At 43.4% G+C, this 18313-nt stretch overlaps 1 protein-coding gene across 6 annotated transcripts in view; it reads left to right on the forward strand.

Annotated features, from left to right (window-relative positions):
• ADAM23 (ADAM metallopeptidase domain 23) overlaps positions 1-18313 on the forward strand; it is a 306801-nt gene that overhangs the window by 163667 nt on the left and 124821 nt on the right. For all 6 annotated transcript variants that reach the window (XM_082261892.1, XM_082261893.1, XM_082261894.1 and 3 more), the window contains exon 4: positions 383-446. In XM_082261892.1, the coding sequence (XP_082118018.1) occupies positions 383-446 (64 nt within the window). The remainder of the gene's footprint in view (positions 1-382; positions 447-18313) is intronic.

Consider the following 18313-nt stretch of genomic DNA (forward strand, 5'->3'; position numbering starts at 1 on the left):
AATACATTTAATGGTGTATTCATTATTGCAGAGCTGCATTCATAATAATCTGGAGTTTTGCTTTTTTATTAGAAGCCTGGCATTTAGCTTTAAGTTTGGGGTCCACTCTTTACTTCTGATAGTCTGTAATATGTTTAGGGATATCTAAAAGTTTTCTTTTCTAATTGCCTACTGCTATGGGATTAAAGCATCTTTTCATAAATCAGTATCTTCAGATATATTTTGACTAGTTGATGTGAATGTGCAGTACTGTGCAGTAAAATCTGAAAGGTTTGAAAATATACAAGGGTCGGTATTATCCCTAAAAGTTCATAGTACCCTTTCTTTCCGATTTTATATGTTTCAAGCTAATCTAACTTGTGATACTCTTTGCCTATTGCAGTGGTCTGTTGTCCTCTGATTATGTGGAGATTGAGTATGATGAAGGAAAGCCAAAACTGAACAAGGTAATTTTACTTCGTTATGCTACACACATTTAGATCTTCCACTTCTGTGATACTTTGCAGGCCATCTTTGATCATTTGTGAAATATAAGCAAATACAATGTTGTCTTAGAAAAGGCATGATGTGTACAATATATTAGTCAAATGCATATGGCTACGTTTGGAAGGATTTACAGAATTAAGTCACAGCTTTGTGTGTATTCCATGGAACAAGTACAAAAGCAATGTAAAGCCTCATGGTACAGTACACATTGCCTCAGGGCAATGCTGCAGCATGAATACATCAGTTGCTGATTCATGAGTCTAACTACTGTCAAAATTGAAGAGTGATGGCAGAAAAAAGGCCTAGTGGTCCATCAAATTTGTATGGAGTTGCCCTTCTTTTTTTTTTTGCTGTTTTTTTGTTTTTAATTTTTTCTCTTTTTTAACCATTTTGTCTGTTTGCTATGTGTACTTGCCTAGAATAATGCTGATCAATGCAGACTGAATGCCAAGGCACATAAAAAACAATTGTTCCCAATGTGCCCTGTTCACACCATACACCAGATACGTTGAAGCATCTGCCCACGTGTATCCCCTAAATCATCTAAGGGTTAAAGTGGAACTCCACTGCATCTGAGCATCGCAAACCTAAAATGCAATTTAATTCATTTTAAATATACAAAAAAAAACTCACCCATCCTTCCACATCCCTATGCTTTATTTTGCAAAGAAATCACTTTGAAAAACACCCCCTAGCATTTCTGGCCGTGGCCATCTTGAGTAAGGGGATTTGATTCATATATTTAATTCCTGGAATTCATCTGAACTTAGTTTAGACATGCAGCCTGGTGGGTGTGCTTAGCTAAGAAAACCCCTCTCCTCTACTCCTGTAGACTCCTGGGGTGTATGACATCATTTGCCTGGGCCTGGAAAACAGGAAGTAACTGAAGAAATGTAACAAAAAAAAAAATTAAAACAAATAAGTATGATATACTTTCCTATTTACTAATGCTAGCAGCAAAAGGATTAAAAAAATAGTCAATGTTGGTTGAAAGAGTGGAGTTCTGCTCTGTCTTTTGCTGTAGAATTTTTTTTTGTTTATTAGGCCTCATTTCATACTGCTGTGACCCCACTGTCGTGCAATTTCCAGTGCGATTATGCAGTACGACTTGCTTGCAACTTCAATGTGACTTTACCCACAGAAGTTTATTCAGAATTGTTTGTTAAGTTTTGTTTTCTATACAGCTTTTTATGAGATTTTTCCGTGGAACTGTATCAAATGCTTTAGTGAAACCAAGATAGGCTATGTCCAGAGTACCACCGTGGTTCAAAACATTTGCAATATAGTAAGAAAATTCAATCAGTTTAGTGTGACATATCTTCTATCCGTGAAACTGTGCTGTTTTGGGGTCAGCAAGTTTTTTGCTTTTAATTATCATTGATATTAGAAGTGATTCTTTTAATTTCACTACAACACATGTTAAACTTACTGGCCTGTAGTTGGGGCAGTGGTATCATGCTCTCCACCTTGTCCAATCAGAGAACACTTTTCCTTTGGCAGTGGCGTATTTAGGTTTTGTGCTGCCCTAGGCCTGACTAAACTTGTGCACCCCCTAATTTAAATATGGCCCACCCCTTCCTGTAAAGACCACACCCCTTCCTGTTTATGACCCGCCCTGTCACCTGTAAACCACAGACCACAACCACAGTCTATCAGTGCAGCCTCATCAGTTCCCATAAGTTCAGCCTCATCAGTACAGCATATCAGTGCCCATCAGTGCAGCATATCAGTGCAGCATATCAGTGCCGTCTCATTAGTGCCCATCAATGCAGTTTATCAGTATCCACCATTGCCGCCTCATCAGTGGCCATCAGAGCAGCATATTCGTGCCCATCAGTACAGCCTATTAGCGCCCATCAGTGCAGCATACGAGTGCTCATCAGTGCCAGGGGGCAGAGGAGAGTAGGCGGAGCATTTGGCTGCAGTATTAGCATTGGCGGCCGTCGGGCCAGTTTTATTAAGTGTGTTCGGCAGCCTGCGGTCTGTTCGAATGTCCTGACCGGCCGGTATTATCATACTGGTATGTAGCAGTGTATGGGGGTACCAGACTGATTTGCCTCCTGGACCCTGCCCTCCGGCCCAATTCACTACATAAGACTGGCACTATGCCAAAAAAGTGTAGCACATGTTGCCGGGAGGAGGAGTTTTTTTTTTGTGCAGGGTGCAGCTTTTTGCTGCCCCCCCTGCAAAGTGCCGCCCTAGGCCTGGGCCTTGTTGGCCTAGGCCAAGATACAGCACTGTCCTTTGTTCAGAAAATGCAGAGCATTCTAGAAATGGTGCCCATGTCGAGCGGCTGACCTCCTGTGTTCAGAATGCAGCAGAGCAGCTGCTCATAACGGAACCTGGAAGCAGGTGGAGATCACTGGAGTAGTAGTGTCTACTTCAGTGATTTCCAGCTTCTAGGGGCATTGCCCAAGTATGTTGTATGCATAGTTACTCTGGTCCAAACTGGACCAATGTAACTATGTTTAAAATATCCAAACCTGGAATTCATCTTCCAAGGAAACCATTAAGAGAACTATGAAGGCTGTCATCAGTTTTCAATACTTTATTTGGCAATCAACCTCAGAAGCCATGCAGAGCATTGACTTAAATAGCCATTGGATCATTAAGATATCCAGGGAACTAGTATTTTCTCAAGGAAAGGTCAACAATACTCCCTTCTTATATCTCCTTAGTAGGTTTTCTTTAAAGTGGAACTAAACCTTTTTTTTGGGGAAATACATTTTCCCTGAACAGTAACAGCTAAGGCATTCCCTTAAATGATAACTGTCTAATGTGCTTGTTCTCTCAGCCGAAATGTCAAGCCATCAAATTACTGGTGTCATAACTAATCACATGTGCAGCATCATGGCAAGTGCAGATTGAACAGATGCTCAGATGGCAGCTTCCTTGACTGTAAGAGCCGGTTCACAGCAGGAGAACGTACATTCCCATGTTTATTAAAAACGCACCAAATTATATGGTACTGCATGGAATCTCTACATGTGTCTACTGAGGGGGTGTTATGGATTGGCTTCGGTTCACAGTGCTCCTCCCTGAAAGTTTGTCTGGAGGGCAGTAATTCCCATATATTTACAGCGTCAGCTTTGTGTTGCATTGGGTTGCCGGCAGACTTGAGAAAGGGGGGACAAGAGCCTGAAATATGTTGTCATCATTGCAACCCACCAAGTGTGGTGTGGGAGTGGCCTGTGACTCTTCCTGTCAGTTTGTCATTGGTGCATCTCTTCTCAGAGCCCTGGCGGTATTGAAGAGAGAGGAGCCCCTGGAGTGTTGCACTTCCCTTGCCTCTTTTTGTTTTTAAGATTGCCCTGCATCCCCTTGTGTAGATCAACATGGAAAGCTGCAGAAGGATTAGGGTGTCCTAGGGGTTTTCTTTGGATTCTATTTGACTGATCCAAAGACCTCTATAGGAATTGAGAGTGGAGGAATTCTTTTTTTATCATCCATAAAATGCCTGCAATCGCACTGCATTTACAATTTGCATATGAGGTGCCATTAACAATACATTGGCACCCATATGCAGATAACAAAGGCAGTACGTTCTCCTGCAGTGCAAGAAATATGTATGAATTGGCCTGGTGTGAAAGGATAGAAGGATCTTTTTACACTTTAAGGGCATGGAAACAGCACGTGGAGGAATTAAAGAGAACTCCTCACTTTGCCCATATAGGAATAAGTAACATGTTCTCCTTATGACTCACCTCCCGTCATTACTAACACGTATATACCCTGTGCTTCCCTGTCTCCCTGTTTGTCTGATGGAGCCACAAGTAGAGAGCAACATGTAAGCCTGTGTCAGATCTTACCTGACCATGACAGTGTTCGAGTGATTGGCCTCTCAGGCTCCGTATACTCTATAGTGGGAGGAAGGAGGAAGGGAAGAAGGTCACATTCTCCTCACATAAGCACAGGTTATTTCCAAGGGCACCAAAACTGAAACAAGCAGTAGAGAAAAAGGCGCAAGGTAGGTATTAGGAACAGAAGATGTGATCTCTAAAGAGAACCTGCTACTTTGCCCTAAACTGCCTCTGCAAATAATAGCTTTCTGAGAGATAGAGAATATGCTCTCCCCCAACATTCCACAATGCAGTGCTCAGCCTTCTAGTTCTGGTCATTATCATGTAGACATGACTGTTCTGCGACTGACAAGACTGTTCTGCGACTGACAAGACTGTTCTGCGACTGACAAGACTGTTCTGCGACTGACAAGACTGTTCTGCGACTGACAAGACTGTTCTGCGACCGATAGACTGTTCTGCGACTGACAAGACTGTTCTGCGACTGACAAGACTGTTCTGCGACTGACAAGACTGTTCTGCGACTGACAAGACTGTTCTGCGACCGACAAGACTGTTCTGCGACCGACAAGACCGTTCTGCGACCGACAAGACCGTTCTGCGACCGACAAGACCGTTCTGCGACCGACAAGACCGTTCTGCGACCGACAAGACCGTCCTGCGACCGACAAGACTGTTCTGCGACCGACAAGACTGTTCTGCGACCGACAAGACTGTTCTGCGACCGACAAGACTGTTCTGCGACCGACAAGACTGTTCTGCGACCGACCGACGGCGCTCTTGACTGATCGACCGTGAGTATTTTAGAGACTGGTGAGTATCTTAGCGACTAGTGAGCATTTTGCGACTGGTTAGCATCTTGCGAGGGTTAGCATCTTGCGACTGGTGAGTATATTTGCAACTGGTGTGTATCGGGTGAGTATCTTGCGACTGGTGAGATTCTTTGCGACTGGTGAGTATCTTTGCGACTGGTGAGTATCCTTGCGACTGGTGAGTATCCTTGCGACTGGTGAGTATCTTTGCGACTGGTGAGTATCTTTGCGACTGGTGAGTATCTTGTGTCTGTTGGATCTTTGCGACTGGTGAGTATCGTTGCGGTTAGTGAGTATCGTTGCTACTGGTGAGTATCGTTGCGACTGGTGAGTATCTTTGCGTCTGTTGGATCATTGCGACTGGTGAGTATCTTTGCGTCTGTTGGATCTTTGCGACTGGTGAGTATCTTGCGTCTGTTGGATCTTTGCGACTGGTGAGTATCTTAGCGACTGGTTAGTATATTAGCGACTGGTGAGTACCCCAGGTTCAGTACCAGGGAAGTTAGAGGTAGTGTAGGTTAGGAAGAGCAGTTCGTTAATATATCCCCATAGAGTAGTGGGTAATAATGTCCGACAGGATTGCGGATGCCACTCAGTGCACTTCTTGCTGCATGTATGCGTTCCTTGATGAACCATTCGAGGGCGAATACTGCTGTGCAAGATGTGAGCAACTTGTTGCTCTGGTAGACCAGATCCTGGACCTACAGAACACAGTGGCAACACTGCGTGGCATCAACAACCTGGAAAGGAGCTTGGACATTACCTATCAGGCGCTGGTAGGGGCCAGCATAGAGGAGGGAGGAACAGAGGAGACGCAAGAAGCAGAGGTACGCAGCTGGGTGACTGTTAGGAAGGGTAGAGGGAGGAGAGCCAGGGAGGCCAATCCTGAGTTGGTACACCCTAACAAATCTGTCGAGTTGCAGGTTGAGGGGGATATCAGCTCAGGGGTGGCAGAGCTGGAGCATGCACCCTCCCCCAGCTGCCAGGGGAGGGACGGCTCCAGGAAGAAGGGGGGCCGTAACTCAGGAAAGGTTAGAAAGGTGGTGGTAGTGGGGGACTCAATTATCAAGAGGACAGAGAGGGAAATCTGTAAAAAAGATCTCGTGAACCGAACAGTTTGCTGTTTACCGGGCGCCCGAGTTCGGCACATCGCAGATCTGGCAGACAGATTGTTGTGCGGGGCTGGGGATGACCCAGCGGTCATGGTGCACGTGGGCACTAATGACAAAGTTAAAGGTAGGTGGAGGATCCTTAAGAACGATTTCAGGGACTTAGGTAATAGATTGAGGAAAAGGACCTCCAAGGTGGTTTTCTCTGAAATACTGCCTGTACCTCGAGCCACACAAGAGAGGCAGAAGGAGATTAGGGAAGTTAACAAGTGGCTGAGGAATTGGTGTAGGAAGGAGGGGTTTGGGTTCCTGGAGAACTGGGCTGACTTCTCAGTCGGCTACCGGCTCTTTAGTAAGGATGGGCTGCACCTTAATGGGGACGGTACAGCTCTTTTGGGGAGAAAGATGGCCACCAAGTTGGAGGGGCTTTTAAACTAGGAGACGGGGGGGAGGGCTCAGAAGTAGAGTCAGTCAGGAGGAAGCAGAGGACTGAAGGCAGCTGTAGTGTCAGCAGCGACAGTAGGTCCACAAGGTCAATTGGCAGGTCTGTGCGGGAGAACCTCAGACCAAACAGGAATAAACATAACCGCCAATTGCGCTTAACTTCCTTAAAACTAAGAGGTGCATAATGCCAGGAGCCTAGCTAATAAAATGGATGAGTTGGAAATGTTAGTACATGAGGAGGACATAGACCTTGTGGGAATAACAGAGACTTGGTTCGACCCCTCACATGACTGGCTGGCCAATATCCAAGGGTATTCGGTGTACCGGAAGGACAGGGTAGGAAAAAGAGGGGGAGGGGTATGTCTCTATGTCAAGAACAATATAAAGGTGACAGAAAGGAGTGACATTACGGATGGGATGAGCATGGATTTAGAATCTGTGTGGGTTGAACTCCATAGGGAAGGAGAAAAGGGGAAAGTAATTGTGGGGGTTTGCTATAGGCCACCTAACCAAGGGGAGGAGGTAGAGCTGGAATTTTTAGCACTAATGGGTAAAGTGGCAAAATTGGGATCAGTCATCGTATTGGGGGACTTCAATTACCCCGACATTGACTGGGAAGAGGGGACTGCACACTCACAGAAGGCCCGCCTATTCACGGAAACCTTACTGGATAATTACATGTCACAGTTGGTGGATTCCCCCACCAGAGAAAACGCAGTCCTGGATCTATTGCTCACTAATGACCCAGACATAATCTCGGAGGTAGGAGTCCAGGACAACCTGGGCTCTAGCGATCACAGGATGATCACATTTAGTGTAAATAACAACATAACAAGACAAGTGGGGAACATAAGAACCCTAAACTTCAGAAGGGCAAACTTTCCAAAATTGTACTCAATGATGGAAAAGGTAAACTGGGACCAAACCCTGGGATCCCTGACCACAGAGGAAAAATGGGAATGCTTTAGGAACATATTAGGCAAAGGCATCTTGCAGTGCATTCCTATGGGAAATAAATTTAGAAGAGACAAAGCCAAACCTGGCTGGCTAAACTGTAGCGTCATAAAACTTATTAGGGGGAAAAAATTGGCCTTCAAGAAGTATAAATCAGAGGGCACAGTATCGGCTTTCGAGCAATACAAGGAGGCAAATAAGAAAAGTAAACAAGAAATCAAGATGGCTAAAATCAACTTTGAGAGACAAATAGCGGAGGATAGTAAAAAAAACCCAAAGAAATTCTTTAAATATATCAACAGCAAAAAAACTAAGGCAGAGCATATTGCACACATAATTAACAATGATGGGAGGATGGTTACAGAGGACACTGAAAAAGCAACCGTGCTAAATGCTTTTTTCTCGTCAGTCTTTACACAGGAAAAGGAGGGGTACACTGACCATGACTGTATGGTTAGTAGTAATAAACAGGACTTGCCACCATGGCTAACAGAGGGGGAAATCAGGGAAAGGCTGGATAAACTTAACACAAACAAATCACCAGGACCGGATGGCATACATCCGAGAGTACTCAAGGAACTCAGTAAAGTTATATCGAGACCACTGTTCCTGATCTTTGCTGACAGTATTAGGACAGGAGATGTACCAGGGGATTGGAAGAAAGCTAACGTGATTCCAATATTCAAAAAGGGCCAGAGGCATATCCCGGGAAATTATAGGCCTGTCAGTTTGACATCAGTAGTATGTAAACTTCTGGAGGGGATGATAAGGGACTATATTGTAGAGTTTGCTAAGGACAACAACATCATCAGCAGTAATCAGCACGGGTTTACAAATGGGCGTTCTTGTCAAACCAATCTCCTTACATTCTACGAGGAGGTGAGCTGTGAGCTAGATAGGGGGAGACCAGTGGATGTGGTGTACTTGGATTTCGCTAAGGCGTTTGATACAGTTCCCCACAAGCGCTTAATTTATAAAATAAGGTCTGCAGGTATCGATAGCAGGGTTTGCTCTTGGATACGGAACTGGCTAAAAAGGCGGGTCCAAAGGGTAGTAATAAACAGCGCATACTCAGACTGGTCTGAGGTGGTAAGCGGGGTCCCCCAAGGCTCAGTCCTGGGACCAACCTTGTTCAATTTATTCATAAACAACATTGAGGTCGGGATCAGTAGTTCGATATCAGTTTTTGCAGATGACACAAAATTGGGCAGGGCAATAACTTCACAACATGAAGCAGATATCCTGCAGAATGACCTGGACAAAATAACAGAGTGGGCAACGACATGGCAAATGAGGTTTAACGTGGAGAAGTGTAAGGTTTTGCACTTGGGGACTAAAAACATAAAATCACAATACACGTTAGGAGGGGAGCCCTTGGGGGAATCAAAAATGGAGAAGGATCTGGGAGTATTGGTTGATGATAGATTAGGAAACAGCATGCAATGTCAAGCGGCAGCTTCCAAAGCCAACAGAATATTAGCATGCATAAAGAAAGGGATGCATTCCAGAGATAAGACTATAATCCTTCCACTTTATAAAACTCTGGTCCGACCGCATCTGGAGTATTCCGTCCAGTTCTGGTCGCCAGTCCTCAGGAGGGATGTGTTGGAGCTGGAGAGAGTCCAGAGAAGGGCAACTAAACTAATTAGGGGATTGGAGGACCTTGACTATGAAGAGCGTCTACAATCGCTCGATTTATTCTCCCTGGAGAAGAGACGTCTGAGGGGGGACATGATAGCAATTTATAAATATCTTAATGGGGATCCCAGCTTAGAAAAAAAGCTGTTCATTCGAAGGGATTGCATGAGGACTCGAGGGCATACAATGCGATTAGAGGAGAAGCGTTTTAACCTCAGGCAACGCGGGGGGTTCTTTACTGTTAGGGCAACAAGATTGTGGAATTCTCTACCACAAGAGGTGGTTTCTGCGGGTAGTATGGTGGCTTTCAAAAGACTCTTAGACTTACATCTCAAGGATCAGAACATTCAGGGGTATGGGAGATGATTACAGCCACACATGCCTACACAGGTTGAACTGGATGGACTATTGTCTTTATTCAACCTCACCTACTATGTAACTATGTAACTATGACATGTGCAGAATAGAAAAAATTGTTTTGTTTAGTTTCAGATTCATTATTTTCCTATGTTTGTTTCGTTGATTCATTTCTGAATTTGTTTAGTTTTGTTTAGTGTATTCATTTTCCAATAAATTCCAAATTTTCAGAACGATTTTAATTCGGATCGGTCGAAAAATGATCGACTGATTTGAATTCTGTGTGAAGAATACCTTGTTGTTAAGGCAAGGGCCGGAGAAGCCAGTCGCCGTGTCCTTAACAACCAATGACGCATCAGCTGTCTTCGGGGTTCCCCACTGACAGCTGAAATGTAAACAAAAGAATGTCGGCAATATCCCAATGTCTTACATATATTCTTTTCCTCGTAACAGCTGAAGGGCTTCCCTGAAGAAAGGGTAAACTTACATTATATCAAGAAAAAAGCATTGGCTACTGGTTTCAGTTATATGTCTCTAAGGATTGCACTGCGTACGTCACCAACACTCTCATTAACAAAAGTAATTTTGGGTACATTTAGATTCATTGCTGTGTGTAAAGGCCATATGCTGCCCTGCACTAAGCTTGTTTGTAAATTACATCAAAAGATGTGGTACCCTTACAATTAACAGATTCAGTCCTTACCAGCTATAAAGATTCAAGGGCTGTTTGTAATTGGTTGCAGTGAAATAAATTCTGATCATTCATAAGTTATTATGGATGATGCTTTGTATTCTCAGTGGTACCTATCATGACTACTAACAAACAGAGTTTACAGTAGAAGACAACAACACATCTTTAATTTAGAGACCTGTGGAAATTGTAGACTTCTATTACCAATTATATTGTTCCCTCAATGTATAGAAAGAACAAATAATCTTTATTGATTTACTAAAAAAAAAAAGTAGCAACAACCCCCATCTGTGAATTTAAAGACAGCTGTCTTCAAGACCACTGGAGGGAACTGTTCATCTGTAGATAGTAAACATATCAGCAGTGCATGCTGTTTACTTATACAATAATTAGCACTATCCCATGTAGTATTGCTATATAAACATGTAAAAGTGCAATAAATAAATAAAAATAACATCCTGCATTCTGGATAAGGTGTGTATGGTAAGGGCTATTCACACCAGGATCGCAGGGTGCATTTTGACAGTCTGTTCATTTAAGTGGGCTGCAAAATGCATCAGTCCATGCAAAAAGTAGTGCTTGCACTACTTTTCACAATGCACTGCACCAAATCGCATGGTACTGCAGTACCATGCAATATGGTGCTCACAAACGCACTGCAATTGTAATCTGTATTTGGCGTGCCATTAAAAGAGAAATATGGTCAAAGTTATTTTGGCCATACTTCTCCTGTAGGTCACAGGAGTGTACTTAGTTCTGCACTCCTGGGACCTAGATTTAACTGACAACAGGCTAAAGCCTACTGTTGGCTGACGTCACAGAGCTGCTCCGGGCTCTGCAGGGATCCCAACAAGAGCCTAAGCCAGCTGCTCCCGACCCCTCCACAGCCCAGGGCTCCAGTCACTGCTCTGAGCTCAGAGCGAAGCTAAGAACTGAGTGATCAGTGGTCTTTGATTGTTCAGATCTCTGTAGAGATGGATCGATGCTGCATCTACATAAGGTATAGAAGTTTGTTTTTTTCAAATCCAAAAACTGAATCCTGCATTTCCTGCACTATGTTTTGGTGTGAACTAGGCCTAAATGCAGATCAGTTGTAGAATCTGATAAATTCCTAAATGCTAGTATTGTGAACTACTCAAAATCAAGGATGAATTCCAGCATTGTATTTTTTGCATATGCTTGGTGATGCCAGTGATGTAACTGATATCCAGAGGCAGTAGCGGCTGGTGAGTTGGGGGCGCAGGGGCGCCACCCCCCCTATCCATGCATCCGGCCCCCTAATCTACATGCGGAGCGATGGACGCAAGAAGTTCAATGGGTTTTTTTTTTGCTGAAGTACGTGATTTGAGCCAGAGGCTCTAATAGGCTTCAGAAAAGGGTGGGCTCAGGGCGCAGAGCGCTGCGCCCCGAGCCTACCCGTTTGTGTGACAATAGAGAATGAATATTCGCTATTGTCACACGGATCCTCCTCCTGGCCAATGAGGAAGGGGATCCGAGACCAATTTTCCGATTGGCCGAAAGGCGAACCCATGCCATTGGCCATGGAGGAGGAGGAGGAGGGAGGACTCGAGGAGACGCTGCGAGATGTGGGGGACTGAGGACTGAGGAGAACCCGCCGCTGCAAATCAGGTAAGTGCAGAAAAGAGCACCATTGGCATGTGTTGCGTGTGATGCACAGGGAGATATACACTGTGATCCGCCTGCCATTAATGCACCAGTCCTGTCTTGGTGTCTGTCTGCAGGATCTGCTTCTTGGAAACTTTAATTGCCTGTGTGTGGTCTCTTGCAGGTGGCAATGCTAGGGTGTGCGGGCTGGTGTGGTCCGGGGAGGGGGGGGTGCGGTCCATCTGCCGCGGAGTGTGCGGAGAGGGAGGTGTCACACACCTTTTGGGCTGTCCCTAGAAAAAGAAAAAAAGGGGAAATCTTCCAATGGGGACACTAGTTCTGGTGAAATGGGGGTCCCTAAGGAATTACCTTAGTTTGCAGGGATTTCCTCCAACTTCCTGTTTGGATATGGGATAGGAAGTGCAGGGAAATCCACAAAATGGGACACAGATGGCAAAAAAAAATGTGCCTATAGTTCTACTTTAGATTCACTGGCCATCATTATGGCTTAAGGGGTTTCCTCCTACACTCCAAAGATATGCTGCTAGGTTAGGTGGCTAAACTGAGTGTGGCCAACATGGCTGCTCCACCTCCTAAGTGGTTTGTGTCCCCAGGGAAAAGTTTTCTTTAGAAATATATATGGTAATCTATTTGAAATATTGTATTTGCACTGCAGATAAATAAAAATACCATTCAGCTTCAAAGTATGTCAGTTTTAAAACACTTTCCAGCAAATATTTTGTGGTTCCTGCATCCCATTAACAAGCTATCCCAATCAAAACCACTATGCCTGGGATAGTTTATCAGAAGATTGCAGACTGATTAAAGGGATCTTTTGTGGATAAATAAACAGGGACTGTTTTTCTTTTAAAGCTAAACTCTTGAAATAAAGCATGCTTCAGAAGGTTTAAAAAAAATGAAGAATGGATTAGAGATGGGCTTTGAAAGTCTGTTAGACCAAAAATAAAATAGCTGGCGCACAGCGGGGAATAAATATCACCAGGGGCTATACCAGTGGTACTAGACACACAAATAACCAGAGTGAATGATAATCAGTAAAAAGGACAAATTAAAAAATCCATGTATGGCAAAGTCCATGGAAAAGTCCATAAAAGTCCATAAAAAGCTCAAGGTGCACTTCTGAGGCAGCTCTAGTGACAAGTAGAAGATTTGCTTGGGGCCAACTAGAAGAAAACACAGGCGCCACTCTAAGTGCAGTAACTTGAAACTTTTTTATTGTATAAACCGCTAGATAGGGGGGTACTCACAAAAGGGATGAATAAAACAGCTCATAAAACACACTCCGGTAAGGATCAGGATGGCTCGAGCGGTGACAAGTAGACAGGCTGTAGCGGTGACTGCCGCACTTCCTCGTCCCGGGGACACTCAGATGACCGTCCGTCGTCACTTCCGCGAGCGTGATTACGTCATGGCGCCGGCGACTCGTTCTCGGAGCATGCGCTCCTTCCTCAGGCCGATCTTCGCCGGCGCCATGACGTAATCACGCTCGCAAAAGTGACGACGGACGGTCATCTGAGTGTCCCCGGGACGAGGAAGTGCGGCAGTCACCGCTACAGCCTGTCTACTTGTCACCGCTCGAGCCATCCTGATCCTTACCGGAGTGTGTTTTATGAGCTGTTTTATTCATCCCTTTTGTGAGTACCCCCCTATCTAGCGGTTTATACAATAAAAAAGTTTCAAGTTACTGCACTTAGAGTGGCGCCTGTGTTTTCTTCTAGTTTGAAAGTCTGTTATCCTGAGTTAGCAAGTCCCTAACTTGAAACAACCATTTAAGTACTTTAGTCTGAAAAGTGTGTAATCCTATCCTGAACACTTGCCCCACATCACTGACTAACTAGGTAATGAAGCAAGGATGGGGATGACCGCCCCTTAGCATTCACATGCGAAAACCAAGTCAGAAGTTTTACCTTTCAAATTCTTTGGACATTTTAACTGCTGTAATAATGTCTGAAGAGGCATTATGCATTGCTGGTTTGGGTAAGGTTTTTTTTGGGCCAGATTAAGCTCTAGTGGCCTGTTTATCTGTTTATTGTCATTCAGTCATCGTTAATTTCTTCAATGAAAACATTTTCGTCAAAATTTTCGTCCGCATCCTTTTTCCAATGATTAAAATGAAACAAGAAGTACACCACATTGTCATCCACTGACAAAACCGTTTATGTTTTCATTAACGAATGAAAATGAAACAAAACTTTGAGGCAGGGACACTTACCCTCCTGAACTTCCCAGTTTCCACAGAGCTCCCAGCAAGCAAGCGACTCCAGTCTGTAGCTTGCTTCGCTTAGCAGCAGTTAGCAGGCTGTGCAGCTAGCATTACAGGCCTTCGAGTCCTCAGACGACTGTCCAGAGCAGTACTGTGCATTACAGGCCTCCCGACGAGAGTCCTATGATGGCGATCGTCTAGTGCAGAGAACACTATGAGTGAGTGTGTACATTACATTTACAAGCCTGAGGCTTCCCCTCAGACCACTGTCTGTCCAGAGCACTGTGTGTGCATTACAGGCCTTCTCTGACCACCGGTAACCAGAGCACTGTGCATTACAGGCCATCCCTCAGACTTGAGACTACCATCCAGCACTGTGCAGCATTATAGGCCTCTCAGAGTCAGACCACCATCCCAGAGCACTGTACTTTGCAGGCCTCCCCTCAGACCACCATTCATAGCACTGTGCAGCATTACAGGCCTCCTCAGACCACTGTACAGAGCACTGTGCAGCATTACAGGTCTCCTCAGACCACCATCCAGAGCACTGTGCAGCATTACAGGCCTCCTCAGACCACTGTCCAGAGCACTGTGCAGCATTACAGGCGTCCTCAGACCCCCATCCAGAGCACTGTGCAGCATTACAGGCCTCCTCAGACCCCCATCCAGAGCACTGTGCAACATTATAGGTCTACTCAAACCACCATCCAGAGCGTGTGAACCATTACAGGCCTCCTCAGACCGTCCAGAGTGGCTAAATCTGTATCTGTGAGTTTGTTCAAACTCATGAATATACCATGAATACCATGAATAATAACATGATATATTTTTTTACTCCAGGAGAATATAATGAGTTTGGAAATTCTAGGGAAAAGCTTAAAAAATGCATTACGATTTAACTAAACCCATTAGATTTTAATCAACTAAAATAATTTTAGTCAACCAAAATGTACTGGAGATTTTAGTGGACTAAAATGTAGACCATTATAGTTGACTAAAATGTACTGCGGATTTTAGCTGACTAAATACGACTAACACTAAAACAATTGCAGGTGACTAAAATGGCATTTCAGTCAAAAGACTATAACTAAAATTTAATCAAAATTATATGCCAAAATTAACACGGAAGTCAGTGCTGTTTTAATAACATAACTCAGTGTTTCTCAAGTTTTTTTAAGTTTTTTTTTAGTCAAGGCACCCTTTCAAATTATAGACAATCTCGAGGCACCCTTTAAAACTACCGACAGTCTCAAGGCACCCCATTGTAAAATGTAAAAAACTATTATAATAGTTTTACATAATCAAGCAATGTCCACACTTAGGACACCCAATATTAGAGGTCATTTTTTCTTCCAAAGCAAATACACTTTTACACACTGGTACTGACTGGTATTCCAATGTTTCTCTTCTCCCTCAATTTCTCTCCATCAGTCAGCTAATTTGAGCTCAGTGCTGAGGGAAAGAGGCAGAGGGGGATGAAACAAGGATGCTGTGAAAGTGACAGACATCCTTCTTATCAACTGATGACGTCATTGGTTGTTAGGATGCTAGTGTCTAGAAAGTCATAATGGTGCATAATGAGAACATGTGGCTTTGTGTAACTAAAAGGCAGGCTTCATCCACCTGCTGGCTTGTATACAATTTTTAACCAATTTTTAGTCATTTTGCCAAGGCACCCCTGAAGAAGCCTCAAGGCACCCTGGTTGAAAAAAGCTGGTATAACTCATTTGAGTGTACCCTTCATAAATCCTGCTGATGGATCCCAATTTTTTTTATCAAAGAAGCAGGGGATCAGTTCATAAAGTAATTTTGCTTCCCCGGCTTTATCAACAATATGGTAAGGAATTCAGAATCATCACATTTGGCATTGAGAAAGTTTGACATTGTGATCGCTCTCCATGCCTTTAGACACAAACATCTCAAAGCACTCCACTGCAATTGTAGAGAGTAATAGCATTTGCTACTGCTACCCACAAAATATTAATAACACTTGATAATATGTTTACTGTTATTAGTTTACCTCAAAGATGAAAATAAAGAGGTCTTTGGTAGGGGCATGCATTTTAGATTTTAAAAGCGCATGTAAATCCAAAAACAAAAATGTTATATATTGCAGCTTACCAATTCTTAGTAGCAATGGGCGTATTAGGGTTTTTTCCCCTCTTTATTTTCGCCTATTGATCAGGCAAGTAACACACTTTCTTCTTTTGGTGGCTACACACATACATCAAGTATGTAAAAATAAGACTTTAACATTTTTGATTAAAATTTTTAATAATAGCATAAAATAGGCAGTTGAATGAGTCGCTAAAAACACACTATGTATGCCCGACTGCGTCACTCATTCACAGTGTTCTGTGAATAGAAAACTATAAGCCCCAACAGCCTTTGCAGCTGTTGACACTGTTGGCACTGTGAGCACTGTGGTAATTCATTGATTCTTCCTATCAGAGTGTATAGGCTTGCCCGTACGAGGTATGAGCAAGCAGTTACACTGACAGGTCTGCAGGAGACCTGCATTGCATCAGCAATCTGTTGATCGCTGGTGCAATGCTTTATGGGCTCCTGCAACAAAGGATAATAAATACACATTTTTTCTACTTTCATTAAAATGTGCATTTGTTATTTTTTGTCAAAAGATGAACTTATCCTTTAGAACATGGGTGTCCAACCTTTTGGCTTCACTGGGCCACAGTGAGTGTAGAGACATTCTCAGGCCACATATAAAATATATACTATAGTTAAGGTATATAAGTAATAAAACGCCGCCGCGCCCTTCCCGTGCTGACGCCCCCCCAGCACTAATTTAACACGACTAGAGGATGATCCCTTACGAGGCAGCCTCTGCCTACAGTTAGTTGGAAGCCGCTGTGGCCGTGCCCCCAACCCGACTTCCTCCTTCCCCATAAAAAAAAAAAAAAATTGTCAGGGGGCAGTGGGCCGCATTGCCTGCGGCTCTGGGCCGCATGCGGCCCCCTGGCCGCAGGTTGGACTTGCCTGCTTTAGAATAAGCCCAAGATGGGGTAAGACCAATTACGCTAAGGGCTCTTTTACACTACTCTGCTGAAAAAACACGGTAAAAACGCAAATGCATTTTTGTTGCATTTTCTGGTTGCCTGACTCCCAGCAAGCACATGTGAATAATGGACAAGTGACTCAAAAAGCACACCAAAAATGCAACCGTGCTGCATTTTTTATGCATTTTTAATGCATTTTCCATTCATTTCAACAGGAAGTGCAGCTGTGGTGTGCTTTTTAACCAATTCACTGCTGGACACTTTCATCCCCTTCCTGCCCAGATCAATTTTCAGCATTCAGCGCTGACATCTAACACTTTACTCATATGACATTTTTATTATTTTTTGAGACAGAGCTGTCTTTCGGTGGTATTTAATCACCAATGGGTTTCTAATTTTTTTTTCTATAGAAATGAACAAAACCCACATTTTTCTTTGTTTCTATTATAAAATTTTGCAAATAAATATTTGTTCTTAATAAGTTTAGGCCAGAATGTATTCTGCTACATTTCTTTGGTTCATATAACTGCAATCAGTGTATATTATTCAGTCTACTCCAATCAGTGCATATCATTCAGTCTGCGTGGAAGTTATATAGTCTATAAACTATGGTATACATATTAAAACAATTCAAAGAAATATCTGCACTTATATAAAATCTATAAATTGTACAAATAGCCAGCACCTATAAGGTGATTACAAACCATAACAAAAGTAATATAAAAATGAGTACAGCACTAAAAGAGACATGAAAATTAATTTTAAAAAGTCCAAATTTAAAAAATTTATGTTCGTAGAGTAGAATCTTCACACCAGATTCTGTGAAGTAGATGTGCATACACATTCGGCAAGTCTGCTTTCCGGAAACAGTAGACCCTCAAATTATAGAGAGGTCTAAATCGGCATGATTACAATAAATTGGCAAATAGAACATTCAGGATTCAGCTGGTTCCCAGTCGCTATCCATCAATCCAGGCTACTATGGTAAACGAGACTCATAGGCCCCTTTCAGAGAGACAAACACCTCCAGTGGCAGAAGCTGAACCCTCAGTATTAACCTTTGTTCATCCCAGGTAATTTGAGTTCCTGTGACCCTCCTGGCTCTCACCCTAGAACGACACATGTCCTAGTTAGGTCCATATATATTTGGACACAGGCACAATTTTAATCCTTTTG

This window comes from Pelophylax lessonae (genome assembly GCF_965119305.1).
Source record: "Pelophylax lessonae genome assembly, chromosome: 6".
Lineage (NCBI taxonomy): Eukaryota > Metazoa > Chordata > Amphibia > Anura > Ranidae > Pelophylax > Pelophylax lessonae.